At 46.9% G+C, this 17,528-nt stretch overlaps 1 protein-coding gene across 1 annotated transcript; it reads left to right on the top strand.

Annotated features, from left to right (window-relative positions):
- The first annotated feature begins 7,447 nt into the window (after positions 1–7,447).
- LOC105923200 (olfactory receptor 488-like) lies at positions 7,448–8,570 on the top strand. The gene has a single exon (XM_021314599.2). The coding sequence runs from the start codon at positions 7,647–7,649 to the stop codon at positions 8,568–8,570; it is 924 nt and encodes a 307-aa protein (XP_021170274.2). The 5' UTR covers positions 7,448–7,646.
- The last annotated feature ends 8,958 nt before the right edge of the window (positions 8,571–17,528 follow it).

Raw genomic sequence — 17,528 nt, 5'->3', positions numbered from 1 at the left:
TATTCTGCATTTATTGACAGACAGTTATTAACTTTAGTTTGTTAATCAGTACAAGTATTTTGAATTTATTTACATTATTCTATTATTCCATATTTACATTATTCCATTTTTCTTATAGTTTCTATGTGTGATTTTTGCTAATTCAGTACTACAATGCAACAATTTACTGTTTACCATTTTATGTCTATGTATACCAGTATTCCAATCTGAAAAACTCACACGGAAAGAAGAGACAATTAGAAGAATTTATTGATACAATATTTTAAGACTTTGGTGCTCAGACCTCGGCAGGAAACATTCACGCTGAATTATACTTCAATATGCATAAGCAGGTGTATGAGAATAGGAATGATCCCCCAAAAATGGCCGAGGTCTGAGCATCTGTATGCTCATAAGGCAAGGTCACTAATAGCGAAGGATAAGAGGATGAGTAATTGAACTGCCTAGAAGGTTTGCAAACAGCTTACCAAGTCAGGCCGTGGTTATGAAAGCCTGCGAGCAGGCCGTTGCAGTGAAGGCTTACCCAGAGTACAGCGAGATGAATGAGAGATGATGATTAGGTGAATGATAGGGTAAAAGGTGAAGTCATCAGGGATGCTTTAATGAATGATTTCTTGTGGAAGATGACTTTGCGGATGCTTTCTTGCGGATGATGCACATAGATAAATAGATTTCTTCCTTATATAGGACATTTTTGACCAATCTGTATAATCTGACCCAATCTGTATAATATGATTGAACTTGACTTGTAAAGTGCCTTGAGATGACATGTTTTATGATTTGGCGCTATATAAATAAAATTTAATTGAATTGATCACGAAGAGATGCAAGACAGGTGATAGGACACATGACAGGATGCAACGGAATGCATAACAGGATGCCTGTTGGTATGCATGAAAGGTACGTGACAGGGTGCATGATAGGAAGAACACAGGTCTGCAAATAATATGAATGACTTTTGAACCACCACCAGTATTTGTAGTTGAATTACCTTAAAGCTGATAGGGCATTGAGTATGAAAAGACCCATGTATGCCCAGAAAGCAGAGAACTTGAATTGATAACAAAACAGGGCCGTTGCCACGAAGACTTACCAAAGTTCTGTGAGATGAATAGGAAGATGATGATGATGATGCACATAGATAAACGAATGATCATGATGAGATGCAAGACAGGTGACAGGACACATGACAAGATGCATGACAGAATGCATGAGAGAATGCATGACGAATGCATGAAGGGACGCATGACAAGACGCAGGACCAGACGCGACAAGACGAGTGATCATGACGAGATGCAAGACAGGTGACAGGACACATGACAAGATGCATGACAGAATGCATGAGAGAATGCATGACGAATGCATGAAGGGACGCATGACAAGACGCAGGACCAGACGCGACACCGAGTGATCATGACGAGATGCAAGACAGGTGACAGGACACATGACAAGATGCATGAGAGAATGCATGACGAATGCATGAAGGGACGCGTGACAAGGCGCAGGACCAGATGCAACAAGACGAGTAATCATGACAAGATGCAAGACAGGTGAGAGAACACATGACAGGAAGCAACGGTATGCATAACAGAATGCATGACGGCATGCATGAGAGAACACGTGACAAGACGCAGGACCAGACGTGACAATGAGTGATCATGACGAGATGCAAGACAGGTTACGGGACACATGATAAGATGCAACGGGATGCATAACAGGATGCATGACAGAATGCATGAAAAGACGAATGACATGACGCAAGACCAGACACGACCAGACGCACAAGAAATGCATGACAGAATGTATTACAAATACGAAAAGAATGCATGAAATGGTATGCAACAGATTCATGATAGGAAGAACACAGGTCTGCAAATAATATGAATGAGTTTTGAACTACCACCAGTATTTGTAGTTGAATTACTTAAAATTTAGAGGGCATTGAGCAGCTAAAATGAATGGATTCTCAGACCGATATGTGAGGTATGATGATGACCATGGCCCATTCGTTGGAGTGATCAGGAATCTGAGAACCAACAATTATAAAGAACTCCCCCAAAACCTACGGATGGCAGCATCCGTAAAACTTTTAAACATATCTACGACAGAACACATTATAGAAATATATTTCCGATCCAGGCAAGAAGCAGACCAGACTAGAAGTTCAGAGCAGCAGCTCTCAACCAGAGTATCCTGTTCAAGAAGGAAAGAAACAAAATTTGTTAACTCGAGCTGCCTGGAAATAAAGTGTGTCTCTGGCAATGATGCATCTTTGAGACTGAGCTGACCGAGCAAGGAGGGCAGCTAACGGAAATACTGATATGGAATGAGACTGATATCTTGTGAATTCGAGAGCTTAACTGCAGGCAGGAAGCCATCATGAAACTAGGTTGAGATCCATACCTAGAACTTAATTTGCAGGCTGACAGGTTTAATTTGAGAAAGGACAACTGGGAATAGTGAAAGAAAGATCTATGAGAGGAAAGTGACCATAAGATGAATGGATGATGACAGGCAACACTTCTTAAGACATAATTTATCAAATAATATTTGCTTAACTCATGAATGCGTAGAATGCCGAACGCATACTAAATGCTGTCATGAATCGATTAAGGTTATTTAGCTCATTCCATGGTGTTTGAAATTAATTTAATACTTTAACTCAGATTCTGCACTAAATTCTGACAAAACTGATGATCTTCAATGCTTATTAGCTTAATTATCCTCACCAGCCTGCAGACAAGCTCCGTAATTGAAATACTATCACCAGACAACAGCACCCACCATGATGCTCTCCAGATGTTCATCTTAAAATAAATTCTTGAACCTGAAAAAGAAAATTGTCAATCCCTAAAACATGAGCAAATGGCTGTTAAAAGATCACCAATACTCAAATCATTCCCCAACAGCCAACCCGACGTCAGCTCCCAGCTGACGTTCAGACAATACCTACAAACAAGAACATTAAATAACTTTAACATGTATAATTTCACAACACCTGAAGTAATTGATTGGCAAAACATTAAAAATGACCACTGAAATGACAAGAGTGACAAAAGTCTGAATCCAGTACAGACAGGTCCAAACGGACGCCGAATTGCACCAGAGTTGCAGCAGTTTTAATAACAATTGGTATTAATTGCTGGATTTAAAATGCACTTCAGAAAAAAAAAGGGGGTAAGTATCAACTCAACCCCACTGTCCGGTTAAACAGAACATAAGTGACATTGAAGGTGCTTGCGGAAGGATTGCCAATAGTTAGTCTTTGAATGACAAATCAGAGGTTTGAAAATGCTGAGACATTTGCTAATAGAGCCTGCAGGTTGATAATAAAGGGGAGACGTGAAGAACGTTACCATATCAAAGGTAGTAAGAGAACACAGAATGAGAAAATTAAATAGAAAAGAGGAGAGTGATAACAAGGTTAAGATTTAAGCCTACAAAACTTAATTTACACTTAAAATCAAAGCATACTATGAGCAAGTAATTACTGTAGAAAATATGAACAATGAGTTAAATTAGAATGATATAATTATGAAATAAGAGAAGATGGAGTCCATCACGAACCATACTCCAACCAGTAGGTGGCAGTAATGCTACTACAAGCCTGTTGCCAACTGCCAAAACCAGAAGAAGAAGAAAAATGAAAACAAACATTAGAATGGATGGGATACGTTCTGCCTAAATAGACGGACATTCAGAAGCGTGATGAGCGAAACACGTGCAATATGAATGAAAACATGAGTGGATACATGTTACCCTGAGCTGCTCGGAGTGGGGAAGAGAGGAGATCCGGCTGAAAGTTGCGGCAGGGACAATACGGGAAGGTGGGCCTCGCAAAGCCGATCGAAACCAGAGAAGGTCCCACGGTGACGCGGAGCCCTCGACTGAGAGCCAGCACCATGAATCAGCTGGAGAAAGACCCAAGCGCGCTACGAAGCGGAGCGGGACCAGAGCTTAGGCAGAGTTGAGACGGCGTCTGCGTCGCTTGGCGAGGAAGCGGGGGATTTGCAAGTTCATTGCGCCAGGAGTCAAAGATGATGGAAAACAGAAGTCGGCGGGACGTCCCGCCGGCGAACGAGAGAAAGGACCCGCCGGCCGACGTGCAAGGGGGTCCAGGGGGACCCGCCTCCAGTCTACGTTCCCGAGTCCAGCGAGGCGGTCCAGGGGGACCCGCCTCCAGTCTACGTTCCCGAGTCCAGCGAGGCGGTCCAGGGAGACCCTCCTCCGGTCAAACCTCCAGAGTCATCCGAGGCGGTCCAGGGGGACCCGCCTCCAGTCTACGTTCCCGAGTCCACCGATGCGGTCCAGGGGGACCCGCCTCCTGTCTATGTTCCCGAGTCCTGCGAGGGGGTCCAAGGGGACCCGCCTCCAGTGTCCAGCGAGGCGGTCCAGGGGGACCCGCCTCCAGTGCCAGCTCTCCAGTCCAGAGAGGCGGTCCAGGGGGACCCGCCTCCAGTCTCTGCTCTCCAGTCCAGAGAGGCGGTCCAGGGGGACCCGCCTCCAGTAAAAGCTCCTTCAGACAAGAGAAAAGACCCGCCGGCCGACGAGAGAAAAGACCCGCCGGCCGACAAGAGAAAAGACCCGCCGGCCTAAAGAAGCCCTCAACCTGTGCAGCTGGCTGTCTCAAGGGTTCCTGCGGCCCACACTACGGCCAAAGCCTGCGTGGGTGTGTACCTATACTGCCGGCCGTCACAATGGTCTCTGCTCCGCCTGCGACTGAGGGTCCTGCTGAGCCGCCGCCAGCCTCTGAAGGTCCTGCTGAGCCGACTCCAGCCAAACCCCTGCAGTCCAGCGAGGGGGTCCAGGGGGACCCGCCTCCAGCCGAAGCCCTGCAGTCCAGCGAGGGGGTCCAGGGGGACCCGCCTCCAGCCTACGTTCCCGAGTCCAGCAAGGGGGTCCAGGGGGACCCGCCTCCAGTCTACGTTCCCGAGTCCAGCGAGGCGGTCCAGGGGGACCCGCCTCCAGTCTACGTTCCCGAGTCCAGCGAGGCGGTCCAGGGAGACCCTCCTCCGGTCAAACCTCCAGAGTCCTCCGAGGCGGTCCAGGGGGACCCGCCTCCAGTCTACGTTCCCGAGTCCACCGAGGCGGTCCAGGGGGACCCGCCTCCAGTCTATGTTCCCGAGTCCTGCGAGGGGGTCCAAGGGGACCCGCCTCCAGTGTCCAGCGAGGCGGTCCAGGGGGACCCGCCTCCAGTGTCAGCTCCAGTGTCCAGCGAGGCGGTCCAGGGGGACCCGCCTCCAGTGCCAGCTCTCCAGTCCAGAGAGGCGGTCCAGGGGGACCCACCTCCAGTCTCTGCTCTCCAGTCCAGAGAGGCGGTCCAGGGGGACCCACCTCCAGTCTCTGCTCTCCAGTCCAGAGAGGCGGTCCAGGGGGACCCACCTCCAGTCTCTGCTCTCTAGTCCAAAGAGGCGGTCCGGGCGGACCCGCCTCCAGTCTCTGCTCTCCAGTCCAGAGAGGCAGTCCAGGGGGACCCGCCTCCAGTAAAAGCTCCTTCAGTGGAGCTCGACGCCAGGAGAACCAAGGCGAGACTCCACTGCCGGCCGCCTGAGATCCTGCTGCCTCGCTGCCGGCTGCTCCAGCCACGACGGGGTCGCCCTCCGCGACAACCGCCACCGGTGACCCTGCTGCTCCGCCGTCAGCCTCGCCGGGGTCGCCCACCGCGACGCCCGCCGCCTAAGACTCTACTGCCCTGCCGCCGGCTGACCCTGCTCCGCCGCCTGCCGCGCCCAAGCCGTCCTCCACGGAGCCTGCCGAGGACTCTGCTGCTCCGCCGCCTGCCGAGGACTCTGCTGCTCCACCGCCTGCCGCGCCCAGGACGCCCTCCGTCGCTCCCAAGCCACCGCTCCCAAGCTGCCGCTCAAGAGGCGTCGCTCCCAAGCTGCCACTCAAGAGGCGTCGCTCCCAAGCCGCCGCTCAAGAGGCGTCGCTCCCAAGCCGCCGCTCTCAAGTCATCGCCTGAGCCCGCCGGTGCCACCGCCTGTGTCCTCTGGTGCTCTCAAGTCCCCGAGTTCCACGCTCTCAAGTCCCCGAGTTCTACGCTCCCAATTTCTACGCTCCCAGCGCTGTCAAGTTTCCTGAGTTCCAGCGCTGTCAGGTTTCCTGAGTTCCAGCGCGCTTCAAGAGGTTTCTGTTCTCCCGGCACCTTTTGTTGGAGTCTGACCCCCCGTCCTGTCCTCCCTCCGCCCACCCGGGATGGGTGTTCTTGTTTTTGAACTAGTGTTTTGTTTAGGCCGCCTGGAATTTGGCCTTGGGGGGGGGGGGGTAATGTCAGGGTGCAGGTCTCCCTTCTGCACCATGGACAGTTCCAGATCCTTCCACCATCCACTCTGCCCTGCTTCACTCCATGCTGGATCAGTTTCACCTGCTGCAATAATCAAGTCCGGACTCAATACACCTGCCAGCTCTCCTATATAAGCCCTCTTCAGTCTGCTCCTCGTCGCTGGGTCATCTGCATTCACTCCTTGTTGCCTGCCTGAGTCTCACGCCTTCTAGCTTGAGATCCCTACCTCTGACGCCTTGCTCAGCCAACTGCCTGCTCCAGCTTCACCGTGTCTCTACCCTCAGCCATCTCCTCCATCACTCGTCTGCTCCTGTCTGGTACAGTCTCTGGTCTCCATCTCCATCTCCATTACTCAAAGCCTTCAATAAAGCTCCTTAAAACGCAGCTCTGTGTGTGGTGGTGTTCGGGTTCATCAGAACAAATCCTGACACTTTCTAATCTAGAAAGGGCATTTGTTGTTTTAGAAAGGGTACTGTGAATATCTTGTTTCAACTCTTTGCTAATAAAGATTTCTCTGTTCATTCATTTGTAGTTGATAAAAGTATCAGATAAATACTCAAGGTAAATGAGGATATTGTTAAAAAATACAGCAGAACTCCCTTGCAGGAAAAAGGCCCTTTTACAGTTTACTTTTGACTAAAGTCTGATTCATCTTGTTGGTGCTCGTTTTTTACTCTGCTCAGTGTGTGCGTTCTTGTACTTGCGGCTAAGCGAAAACACTTTTTGCTGATTTTACTGGTAAAGTTAGGTTAACACTGGTGACGGTTAGGGTTAGGCCATGAAAAGGCTTTAAAATGAATGGAAGACATGGCATGGTCCTCACTACGTACATTAGACAAGGATGTGTGTGTGGGCGTGTGTGTGTTTATCAGCTGAGCGCAGCATCCTTCGTATGAAGAGTTTAAAAGAAGCAGAAGCGGAGCAGGAGCCAGAGTTTTCTTGCTGTTGGACACATGTGAAGCTCCTGTAACTTTGTGCTCAGTCTCCAGATAACGTGAGGCTCTCTGTGGTTGTCTGTTTTTATAACTCCATGTTTCTCAGAAATCGTTTTCTACTTCTTTTACAGCAGCAGCTCAGTTCCTTTATCCAGAGAAAACTGACTCGCATTGATGACTCATAAGTTGAGCTCATAAACTAGCTGTCTCTCTGGAAGCAGGCTGCGTATCTAAATGTGTATCTGTCGTTTATCCTAAGGTTAACGTCTATGCTGTTTAACTGGATCTTAACTTATGCATTGCCACAGTAGCAGTGTGCTGGAGTTCTCCCATTGTGCCCAGTAAGAGTTCTCCTGGTTCCTGCTGATCTGCTCCTACAGGGACAGCTTCCATCCTTCATCTAATAAAATCTGTTTGTGTTGACAGTAATGAACATTTCTCAGGTGTCATATTTCCTACTAAGTGCCTACATTGATATTGGCCTGTTTAAGTACTTGGTTTTCCTTTTCCTCATGTGTGTTTATATCGTCATCATATCTTCTAACGTGCTGCTGATCGTGGTGATCTGTGTGAATAAGAGCTTACATGAACCTATGTACATGTTTCTGTGCAGCCTGTTTGTGAATGAACTGTACGGCAGCACATCGCTGTTCCCCTTCCTGCTGGTCCAGATCCTCTCTGATGTTCACACTGTTTCTGTTCCTCTCTGCTTCCTGCAGATCTTCTGCCTCTTCACGTATGGAAATGTGGAGTTTTACAACTTGGCTGCCATGTCTTATGACAGATATCTGGCCATCTGTCATCCTCTGCATTACAACACACGGATGCAGATGAACACAGTTATCAGGCTGGTTGTGTTATCATGGTTTCTCGCTCTGCTGAGCATAATTGTGGTGATTTCCCTGAATGCATCCTCTAGGTTGTGCGGGAACATCATCGACAGAGTTGTCTGCGCCAGCTATTATGTTGCAGTGTTGTCCTGCAGCAGTGCAACAGCCAGCAACATCTATGGACTGGTCTACACTTTCTCTGTACCTGTCATCCTCGCTGCGCTCATCCTCTACACGTATGTGAAGATACTGCAGGTGTGTTTTTCTGGATCCAAGGAGACCCGGCAGAAAGCCATCAGCACCTGCACACCCCACCTGGTCTCCCTGCTGAACTTCTCTTTTGGCTCTTTCTTTGCTGTTTTACAGAGCAGGTTCGACATGAGCAGAGTTCCCAACATCCTTCGTATTATTTTATCGTTATACTTTGTTACATGTCAGCCACTTTTGAACCCTCTGTTGTATGGACTCAAGCTGAACAAGATCCAAATCATATGCAGAAGTCTTTTCTTTAATAAAAAATGATTTGCTTTTGTAGAAGTATCCAGTTTATCCTGAGAGCTGTAAGGTAAAAAACAACACTATACTGTAGGTGTATCATTTTTCTTGTATATTCTAATAAGACTTAAGTATAGGATTATTCAAAAAAAGCTGTCTATGTTACATGTTGAAAATAAACAATTAAAATATTTAAATATCAGGTGTTAAAAAATTTTTTAACTTTAAAATATTACATTTTATTAAGAGTTAAATCAATAATTGAAACAAGTCAATGTAAAGTAACTGTTCTCAGGCCACTTTTATTTAACATTCAAGTGATTCTTTTAGTTCAGATTACAGAGTACTACTGCAGGTCCTACCAAATGTATGCTGATGACAAAATTTATATCACCGCATGACCCTAGTCCACTGCATTCACTGAGTCAGTGTGTTCATAATTTCAATATGAAAAACTCACACAGAAAGAAAAAGTTAGATTTTTATTGATACAATTAGTTTAAGACTTTGGCGCTTAGACCTCGGCAGGAAACATTAGCGCTAAATTTTACTTTAATATGCATAAGCAGGTGTATGAGAACAGGGATGTTTCCACCCCCCAAAAATGCTGAGGTTAAGGCCAGTGTGTCAGCATGCTCAGAAGGCAGAGAGACTTGAATTGAAATCTGAGAAACATAGAACAGCAGGATGAGTAACAGAGGAGATGTGCCGCGAAGGTTTACCAAAAAGGGCCCATTGCCACAAATTTAGAAAAATAGAAAGGGCACAAATTAGAATCATTGTGTGCAGAATTTAATATCAACACTACTGATAATGTTCCACCAACAAATTATGAAATAGATTATGATGCAGAGTATGAATGTTTTGTAAATGGAGGTTTTGAAGAAAATGAAGGAATTAATGTGGGTAACTGTAAAATATAATGTGACATGGGTGTTGCCCTGGTTTAAACATGCCAATGTGACACCAGTGTATGGTTTGAAAACCCACAGCTTCTGGAAGAGGATTGTCAAAACATAACTATGACCATTCCCACACTTTTTTATTTTTAGGAGACCAAACATATCCAGTAGCAGATAGTTATTGGATGTGTGGTGATGATATGTTAATGAATACCTTACCACTTAAGTGGATAGGGCTCTGTGCATTAGTGAGAATGAAAGTGTCAATAAGCTTAGTGTATGAGGCAGGGGTGTCCAACTCCAGTCCTCGAGAGCTGGTGTCCTGCAACCTTTAGATGTATCATTATTTCCTGTCATTGCTATGGTTGCCATCACGTTATTTGCGTTCCAGTGATTGGGCTTTTTTCATGCTCACGTTCAATGGTTGATCGGGTGCTGTGTTTAGTTACCTGACTGATATCATCTGTTCTGAAATCGGACATGCTGAGTATGACAAAGGGAGGAAGAACTACTCAGAGTAGCAGCTTTCTATTCAGTGTAGATCAGCCGTTTTTTCTGAAACGACGCTCAGAACAAAGACCTACAGCACCTGGCGCTCACTGAGCCAGCCGTGGTACACCATCACACCAGAGTTGCAAAATGGTTAAAAAAACTTGGTTTATTATTATTTTGTTTACAGTTCAGCTTGGATTTTATTTACTGTGCAGCATAGCTTTGCTGTGCGCACTGAATCCAGATGCTGTGCGCGAATGCAAAAGCGCGCAGGTTAGAGGGAACAGAAACAGTTTGGCGCATCAGTCAGTTGGAAACAGTTCCTGTATCAGTCACATGACTTTCCCATAGCGATACGCGCATCAACACAGGTTTTGCTCTACGAGCTCGACGCATGCATCGACACATCGGTGTTGCCGGACCCATCACTACTGAGAGGTTATCTCATCCTCCCTTCTCTCATGACAACATGCCAGTGTTGTAGTACTCGAGTACAAGACTCGAACTCGAGTCCTAGTCATTAGCTAAATTTAGAGACTCGTGACTTGACTTGGACTTGAGCACTGATGACTCGAACTTGGACTCGGACTCCCACATTTAGATAATTCTGACTCGGAAATTGAGAAAAAGACTCGACTTTTTTTATATCATTAGGCTATAAATTTAATATGTCATTAGAATATTATTTGGTGTATGATTTTAATATCTAAATGTCGTACCGCGCACGTGACGTCACCATCTCATGAGCAACGCCCCTTGCCGCTAAGGTTGGGCAAACAGTGTGAGAGCGCACGTAGCAGCCAGCCGTTACACATGCAACAGATACAACGATATGACCGACTTTACAGCTGTTAAACTTTCACAAGAGGATGTCCAGGCGCCCAGTTTACTGGTAGAGCTGTGGAACAACATACCAGCGTTCAGCTCAAACGATGGCTTGAGTGTCGAGGGCTTAGAAAGACTGGAAAACGGGCCGAGTTGATAGAAAGGTAAGTCGATGTTTTTCTCCTGCTCGGCGTTCATGGTGTCATCTGCCGTTTTTTTTCTGTTTGTAGTCACCGTCCAGGAATCGGTATAAATTTTCCGGCCCGCCGAACAATTTAGTCCGGCCCGGTGGCCAAATGCATTATCATTATCCAACGGCTATATCTCCTCGCTACATCGACCGGTCTGCACCAGATTTTTTGTGAGTCATGGGGGAACGCTGCCGAACACGTTTGTGTGAATTGCCCGGTGGACGGGCGAGGAAAATGCGTGACAGCAACTGCGGTGGGGGGCGGCCAGCTTTGCGCGAACCCCGCGGGGCGGCCCGGAGCCGCGGCGGTGGCCAATAGGCCGGAGAGCGCTTGGCTGCGAGGGCCGATCGACGCCGCTTGCGGCTTTAACATCCTTCATATGCGGCCTATCAGCGTACCTCGAGTCGCTGTTGCACGTTCCATAACAACAATGTTTTAAAACCATGGTTAGGAGACGTCTTAGACTTGGAAAAAGCAGTCGTTTTACCGAGTAAAACCAGGGTAACTACAGCGAAAGAGTTATTAGTGCAATGGAATGTTACTGCTTCATGTCATACATCACACGTCACGGCATGTTCCTACAACGAACTTGGATCAATAGTGACTCGACTCGACTGGGATTTTTTTTTAATGACTTGGGCTTGAACACTGGAGACTCGAACTTGGACTCGGACTCGAGGCATAGTGACTTGACTACAACACTGCAACATGCGCACGAGTCCTATCATAAAGTGGGAAAAAAAAGTTAATTGTGCGACTTGAGTAACGTGCAGTAACGGGGTGTCGGCACTGATAACGGTGTTATATTGACAGTCAAAGTAATTAGTTAGATTATTCGTTACTGAAAAAAGTAACAGCGTTAGTAACACTGTTTATTTCAACGCCGTTATTCCAATCACTGGACACGCCTGAGTCAAATAATCAGTTAACTAGCAGGACTCTGAAGAACCTGACTGCATACTTAGGAGCTAATTGTGCTATTTGATTCAGGTGTGTGGGGCCAGGGAAACCTCTAAAAGTTTCAGGACACCGGCTCTCGAGGACTGGAGTTAGACACCCCTGGTATAAGGGGTGTAAAAGAAATGGCTGGAATTGAAAATGGAACAACAAAGTCTTGTCGGAGTTTAGGCGATTACAGACTAAATAAAGGAGTTTATTTACACATACATCTCCACTTCTCTCCCCCCTCTGGGCAGGTCAGATCACAACCTGGTTCACCTCAAACCCTGTTATGTGCCTCTAGTGAAGAGGAAGCCTACGACCAAAAGGACTGTAAGGAAGTGGACGGAGGAGGCTTATGAGGCACTGCAGGCCTGCTTTGAGGTGACTGACTGGCCCGCACTCCGTGAGCCCCACGGGGGAGACATCGATGGGCTCACAGAGTGCATCAAAGACTGCATCAACTTCTGTGTGGACTGCAATGTTCCAGCTCTAGCCTGTTGGTGATCCATAAACCATGGATCACCAAAGACATAAAGGCCATTCTGAATGAGAAGAAGAGGGCATTCAGAGATGGCAACCGTGAAGAGTTGAGGAGAGGGGGTACTCAAGCGTAAAATCAAGGAGGCTAAGGACAAATACAAGAGAAAGCTGGAGAATACAGAATCAGACTCAGCCTTACTTTAATGATCCCAGGGGGAAATTACTTTTGTTACATGCTCCAGAATACACACATTGTTATATATATATTTACAACATTCCACACAAGGTAATATGATATATACATATATAAGTTGTCAGGATGCAGCTTGTAGGCTGCAAGCTGAACCTCCCTTCCTCTCTCTCTTCCCTGCGCTGCCTGATTGGTTCCACCTGCCAGGCTGCAATTATCACTGATTCGTTTCCACCTGTGGTCACCTCTATATGTACTCACCTCATTCTGTTCTCGTTGCCGGTCCGTAGTGTTCAACTCCTGCTCCGTTTCAGTCACTATCCTGTATCAGTTCAGTTTTTTGTTCAGTCAGCCACAAGACTTTTTCTTCAGCTTTATTTTTTGTTCAGTCACTGCCAGAGACTCTGCCTCAGCTCTGTTTCAGCTCACCCTCGGCCAGAAACCTCATTCCAGCCCAGCCTCAGCCTGAAGCACTGTTCCAGCTAAGTCACTGCCAGAGACTCCATTCCAACTCAGCCCGCAGTTTGGTTTCGCTGTTTCCGGAGTTCCGCTGTGGTCTCTCTCTTTGGCTGCCGTGCTCAGTCGTGGTTTCAAGTTCTCGGCTGCTGGTTTCCGTCTCGGTCTCAAGTTCTCAACCCCTGGTTCCGTCCTGGTTTCAAGTCCTTCACTCCTGGTGAGCTGCCCTGGTTTCAAGTTCTCCACTCCTGGTAAACCGCTCTGGTCTCAAGTTCTCAGCTCCTGTCTTCGTCCTGGTCTCAAGTCATCGGCTCCAGTATTCCCTCCTGGTCTGACTCTCCGCACTACTCCTGCCGGCCAGCTTCTGCACCCTACATCTCCGTCTGATGAAAGACTCTGGGTTCCATCATCATCCATCATCCACACTGTTCAATAAACTCACTTTTAAGAACTAGCTCTGTGTGTGCGTGCTGTGTACATCCCAGAAAAATACCATGACATAAGTCATATATATATATATATATATATATATATATATATATATATATTAGGGCTTGGCAACGATTCAAATATTTAATCGCGATTAATTGCACAATTTGCCTGATTAATCGTGATTAATCGCATTGTATTTACAAACTCCAAGAATGAATTCAAAAGTAGTGTAAAGAGCACTTTTATTTTAATGTTCTGCTGCCATATGAACAAAAGTGTTGTTTCCTTTCTTCCTCTTTGAATCCGAGGTTTGGCTGACAGCGAGGTTATTGGCACATTATCGCCACCTACTGTTCTGATTCAAACCCCTACACCGCAGCAACAGACCTTCACAAAATAAAAGCATGTGAGCAACATGCGTTAATGCGCATTAAAGAAAATATCGCCGTTAATAGTGTAATGAGTTAACGCGAAATTAACGCGTTAACTTGCCCAGCCCTAATATATATATATATATATATATATATATATATATATATATATATATATATATATATATATATATATATATATATATAAATCCAAGTAAAGTGATAGTGACTTGTGCAAGAATGAATAAATCTCAGTTACAGAGGGGGGGGGGGTCTGAATAACTGAGGGAGGCGTTGTAGAGACTGATAGCCACCGGCAGGAATGATTTCCTGTGGCGCTCGGTGGTGCATCTGGGTAAGAGGAGCCTTCTGCTGAAGGAGCTCCTCTGCTGGGTCAGTGTGTCATGGAGAGGGTGTGAGAGATTGTCTAAGATGGACTGAAGTCTGGACAGCATCCTCCTCTCTGCCACGGTCGTCAGGGTGTCCAGCTCCTCCCCCACAACATCACCGGCCCTCCTGATCACTTTGTTCAGTCTGTTGTTGTCGGCAACCCTCAGCCCACTGCCCCAGCATGTGACAGCGAAGAAGAGCGTGCCGGCAACAACAGACTCATAAAACATCCTCAGCATCGTCCCACAGATGTTAAAGGACCTCAGCCTCCTCAGGAAGAAGAGTCGGCTTGGCCCTTTTTGTAGACCGCCTCGGTGTTCCTGGTCCAGTCAAGCTTATTGTTAAAGTACACTCTCAGGTACTTATACTCCTCCACAGTGTCTACAGGGACCCCCTGGATGGAAAGAGGGGTCAGAGGTGTTTTTGTCCTCCTCAGATCCACTATTAGCTCCTTAGTCTTTGTCATGTTGAGCTGCAGATGGTTCAGGTCACTCCAAGTGACAAAGTTGCCCACCAATGACCTATATTCACTCTCATCGCCCTTTTCAATGCAGCCAACTATTGCTGAGTCATCAGAAAACTTCTGAAGGTGGCAGGACTCAGTGCAATAGTTTAAGTCTGAGGTGAAAAGGGTGAAGAGGAAGGGGGAGAGGACAGTCCCCTGAGGGACCCCAGTGTTGCTGACCACCCTGTCAGACACACAGTTCTGTAGGAGTACATACTGTGGTCTACCCGTCAGGTAATCAACAAACCAGGACACGATGGGTGCTTCCACCTGCATCTTCTCACTCAGTAGAGCCGGACGGATGGTGTTGACGGCACTGGAGAAATCAAAGAACATGATTGTCACAGTGCTCGCCAGCTTTTCCAGATGAGTGTAGACTCTGTTCAGCAGGAAGATGATGCTGTCCTCATCTCCCAGGCGGGGCTGGTAGGCGAACTATAGTGGATCAGTGAAGGGCCTGACCATGGGCCTTAGCTGCTCCAGGACTAGCCTCTCAAAGGTCTTCATGATGTGGGACGTCAGTGCCACCGGTCTGTAGTCCTGAGGGCCGCTAGGCACAGGAACGATGCAGGATGACTTCCACAGCACGGGGACTCTCTGGAGGTGCATGCTCAGACTGAAGACTAGGCTAAGTACTCCACACAGCTGGTCGGCACAAGCTTTTTTTTTTTTTTTTTTTTTTTTTTTGGGGATTTTTTTGCGGCTCTAGTGGCTCGCTTTTTCCCAAAGTAGGCTGACAGGAAGGGGGGTAGAAGAGGGGGAGAGACATTCGGCAAAGGACCACGAGTCGGATTCAAACCCGGGTCGACCGCGTCGAGGACTAAGGCCTCTGTATATGGGTCGCGCTACCCGCTGCGCCACATGCACGCCCCGTCGGCACAAGCTTTGAGCACCCTGGGTAAAACACCATCGGGGCCTGCCGCTTTGCCGGAGTGGAGTCTGGTTAGCTGTCTTCTCAGCATGTCAGGAGTGAAGGACACTGTAGTGGCAACAGAAGGGTGAGGGGTGAGGACATCAGATCGTTAAGGACGTGAGCAGGGGGGAGCCCTGCCTTAGTTCTCTAGTTCCTGTCTTTATTTTGAGTCATTTTTCACCCTTTTGGCAGTTTTGAGTTATTTAACATCCCGTAGTTTCAGAATTATTTAATGGTTCTTATATTTCTTATAGTTCTTTAGTTTCGCTCCTGCTTTAGTTTTTTAGTTTTGCTTTAGTTTTTTTAGTTTTGCTTTAGTTTTCTAGTTTTGCTTTAGTTTTCTAGTTTTGCTTTAGTTTTCTAGTTTTGCTTTAGTTGTTTAGTTCCTGCCTTTGTTTTCTAGTTCCGGTCTTTGTTTCCTAGTTCCTGGCTTGGTTCTGCTATTTATGTCTTGTCCTCTAGTCTCAGTATTCTATGGCTTCCTGCGGTCTGTGGGTTCCTGCACTCTATGGGTTCCTGTGCTTGTTAGGTCCCGGCACTCATTAGGCCCCAGCGCTCGTTTAGGTTCCTGCACTCCCTAGTTATGAGCTGTTTTACGCTCCTTAGTATCTGTATGGTTCTAGCTCGCCTTAGTTTCTGTTTTTGGCTTCCCTATTCCTCTGTTGTTATACTTATCCTGAGTTTTGTCTGGTTCTGCTGGCTCTCCTTAGTTTTTGTTTTGGCTTCCCTAGTTTCTCTGTTATTGTAGTGTTCTTTAGTGTAGATGTTGTTGTAGTGTTTTTCTTTTTAGTTATCTTTAGTTATGCTCATCCTCTGTCCCTTGGCGTGTTGGGACGCCCTCTGTCCCCTGGCATGTTAGGACGCCCTCTGGTTCCTGGTGTTTTAGTAATTCTCTGTTCCCTGGTGTTTTAGATGTTACTTACGCCCCGGCGTTTCCCTCACCCCCCAGCGATTTCCTTGCCATTTCGGTACGCTAGTTGTGCTCCAGTGTTTCCGTACGCTTGTTGAAGCCTTAGCGTTTTGGTATGCCTGTTGTTCCCCTGGTGTTCCGGTAAGCTAGTGTGCGCCGGCATTGCTGTACGTCTGTTGAGCCCTTGCGTTTCCGTACCTCAGTCTTTCTCTTTGGCGTTGTCGTACGCCTGTTCTTCACTCTGGCGTTGTCATATGCCTGTTCTTCTCTTTTTGTTTGCTTTCGTTTTTCCTCTTTTTTCTTCTTTTTTCATCAAACAAAAAACTAAAAAAATCCTAGCCTCCCTCAGCCAACCCTGGTTAGTTTAGTTCCCTCTGCAGTCAGTCACATCTGTTAATCATTAATCAGCCAGACTCATTTCACCTGCTAGCCTCCCTACTTAAGCCTCCCTCTGTTGTCACTCCTCTGCCGGTTCGTCATCATGCAACACCTTCTCCTTGCCTGTCTACCTGAGTGTTCTTTGCTTGCTGCTGGAACCGTGCCACACGGACCGCGGAACGGGTAGGGCCGGTAGGGCCGCGGCCCTACCTACTTTTGATGATCAAACATGTAAAATAATATATATAAATAAAATAAAATTATTCAATAGCTATTATTTTAAATGCACAGTAGTCTATGGCAGCAGCATCATTCTCCAATGAGAAAGCGATAAATCATCCCATCTAAAAATGTATTGGCTGATTGTGTCATGTGATGTAAACAAAGGTTTTCCCACACAATTGCAAGCCACATCTGCGCTGCTTATGACCGCTACTTCGTTTGCTTCGTTAGCTTAGTTAGCTTTAAGGCTGTGTCCACTGCAAGTGCTGAGAGGTGTTTTGTCGTCCTTCCGTCGTATCAAGACCTATGTGAGATCAACAATGACCCAGAAAAGACTAAATAGCTTGATGTGCGCCCACACACACACACACAGGGATCTTTTGACC

This window comes from Fundulus heteroclitus, unplaced genomic scaffold, assembly GCF_011125445.2.
Source record: "Fundulus heteroclitus isolate FHET01 unplaced genomic scaffold, MU-UCD_Fhet_4.1 scaffold_44, whole genome shotgun sequence".
Lineage (NCBI taxonomy): Eukaryota > Metazoa > Chordata > Actinopteri > Cyprinodontiformes > Fundulidae > Fundulus > Fundulus heteroclitus.
The sequence above is the reverse complement of the archived record's forward strand: the minus strand, read 5'-3'. Positions and strand labels throughout refer to the sequence as shown.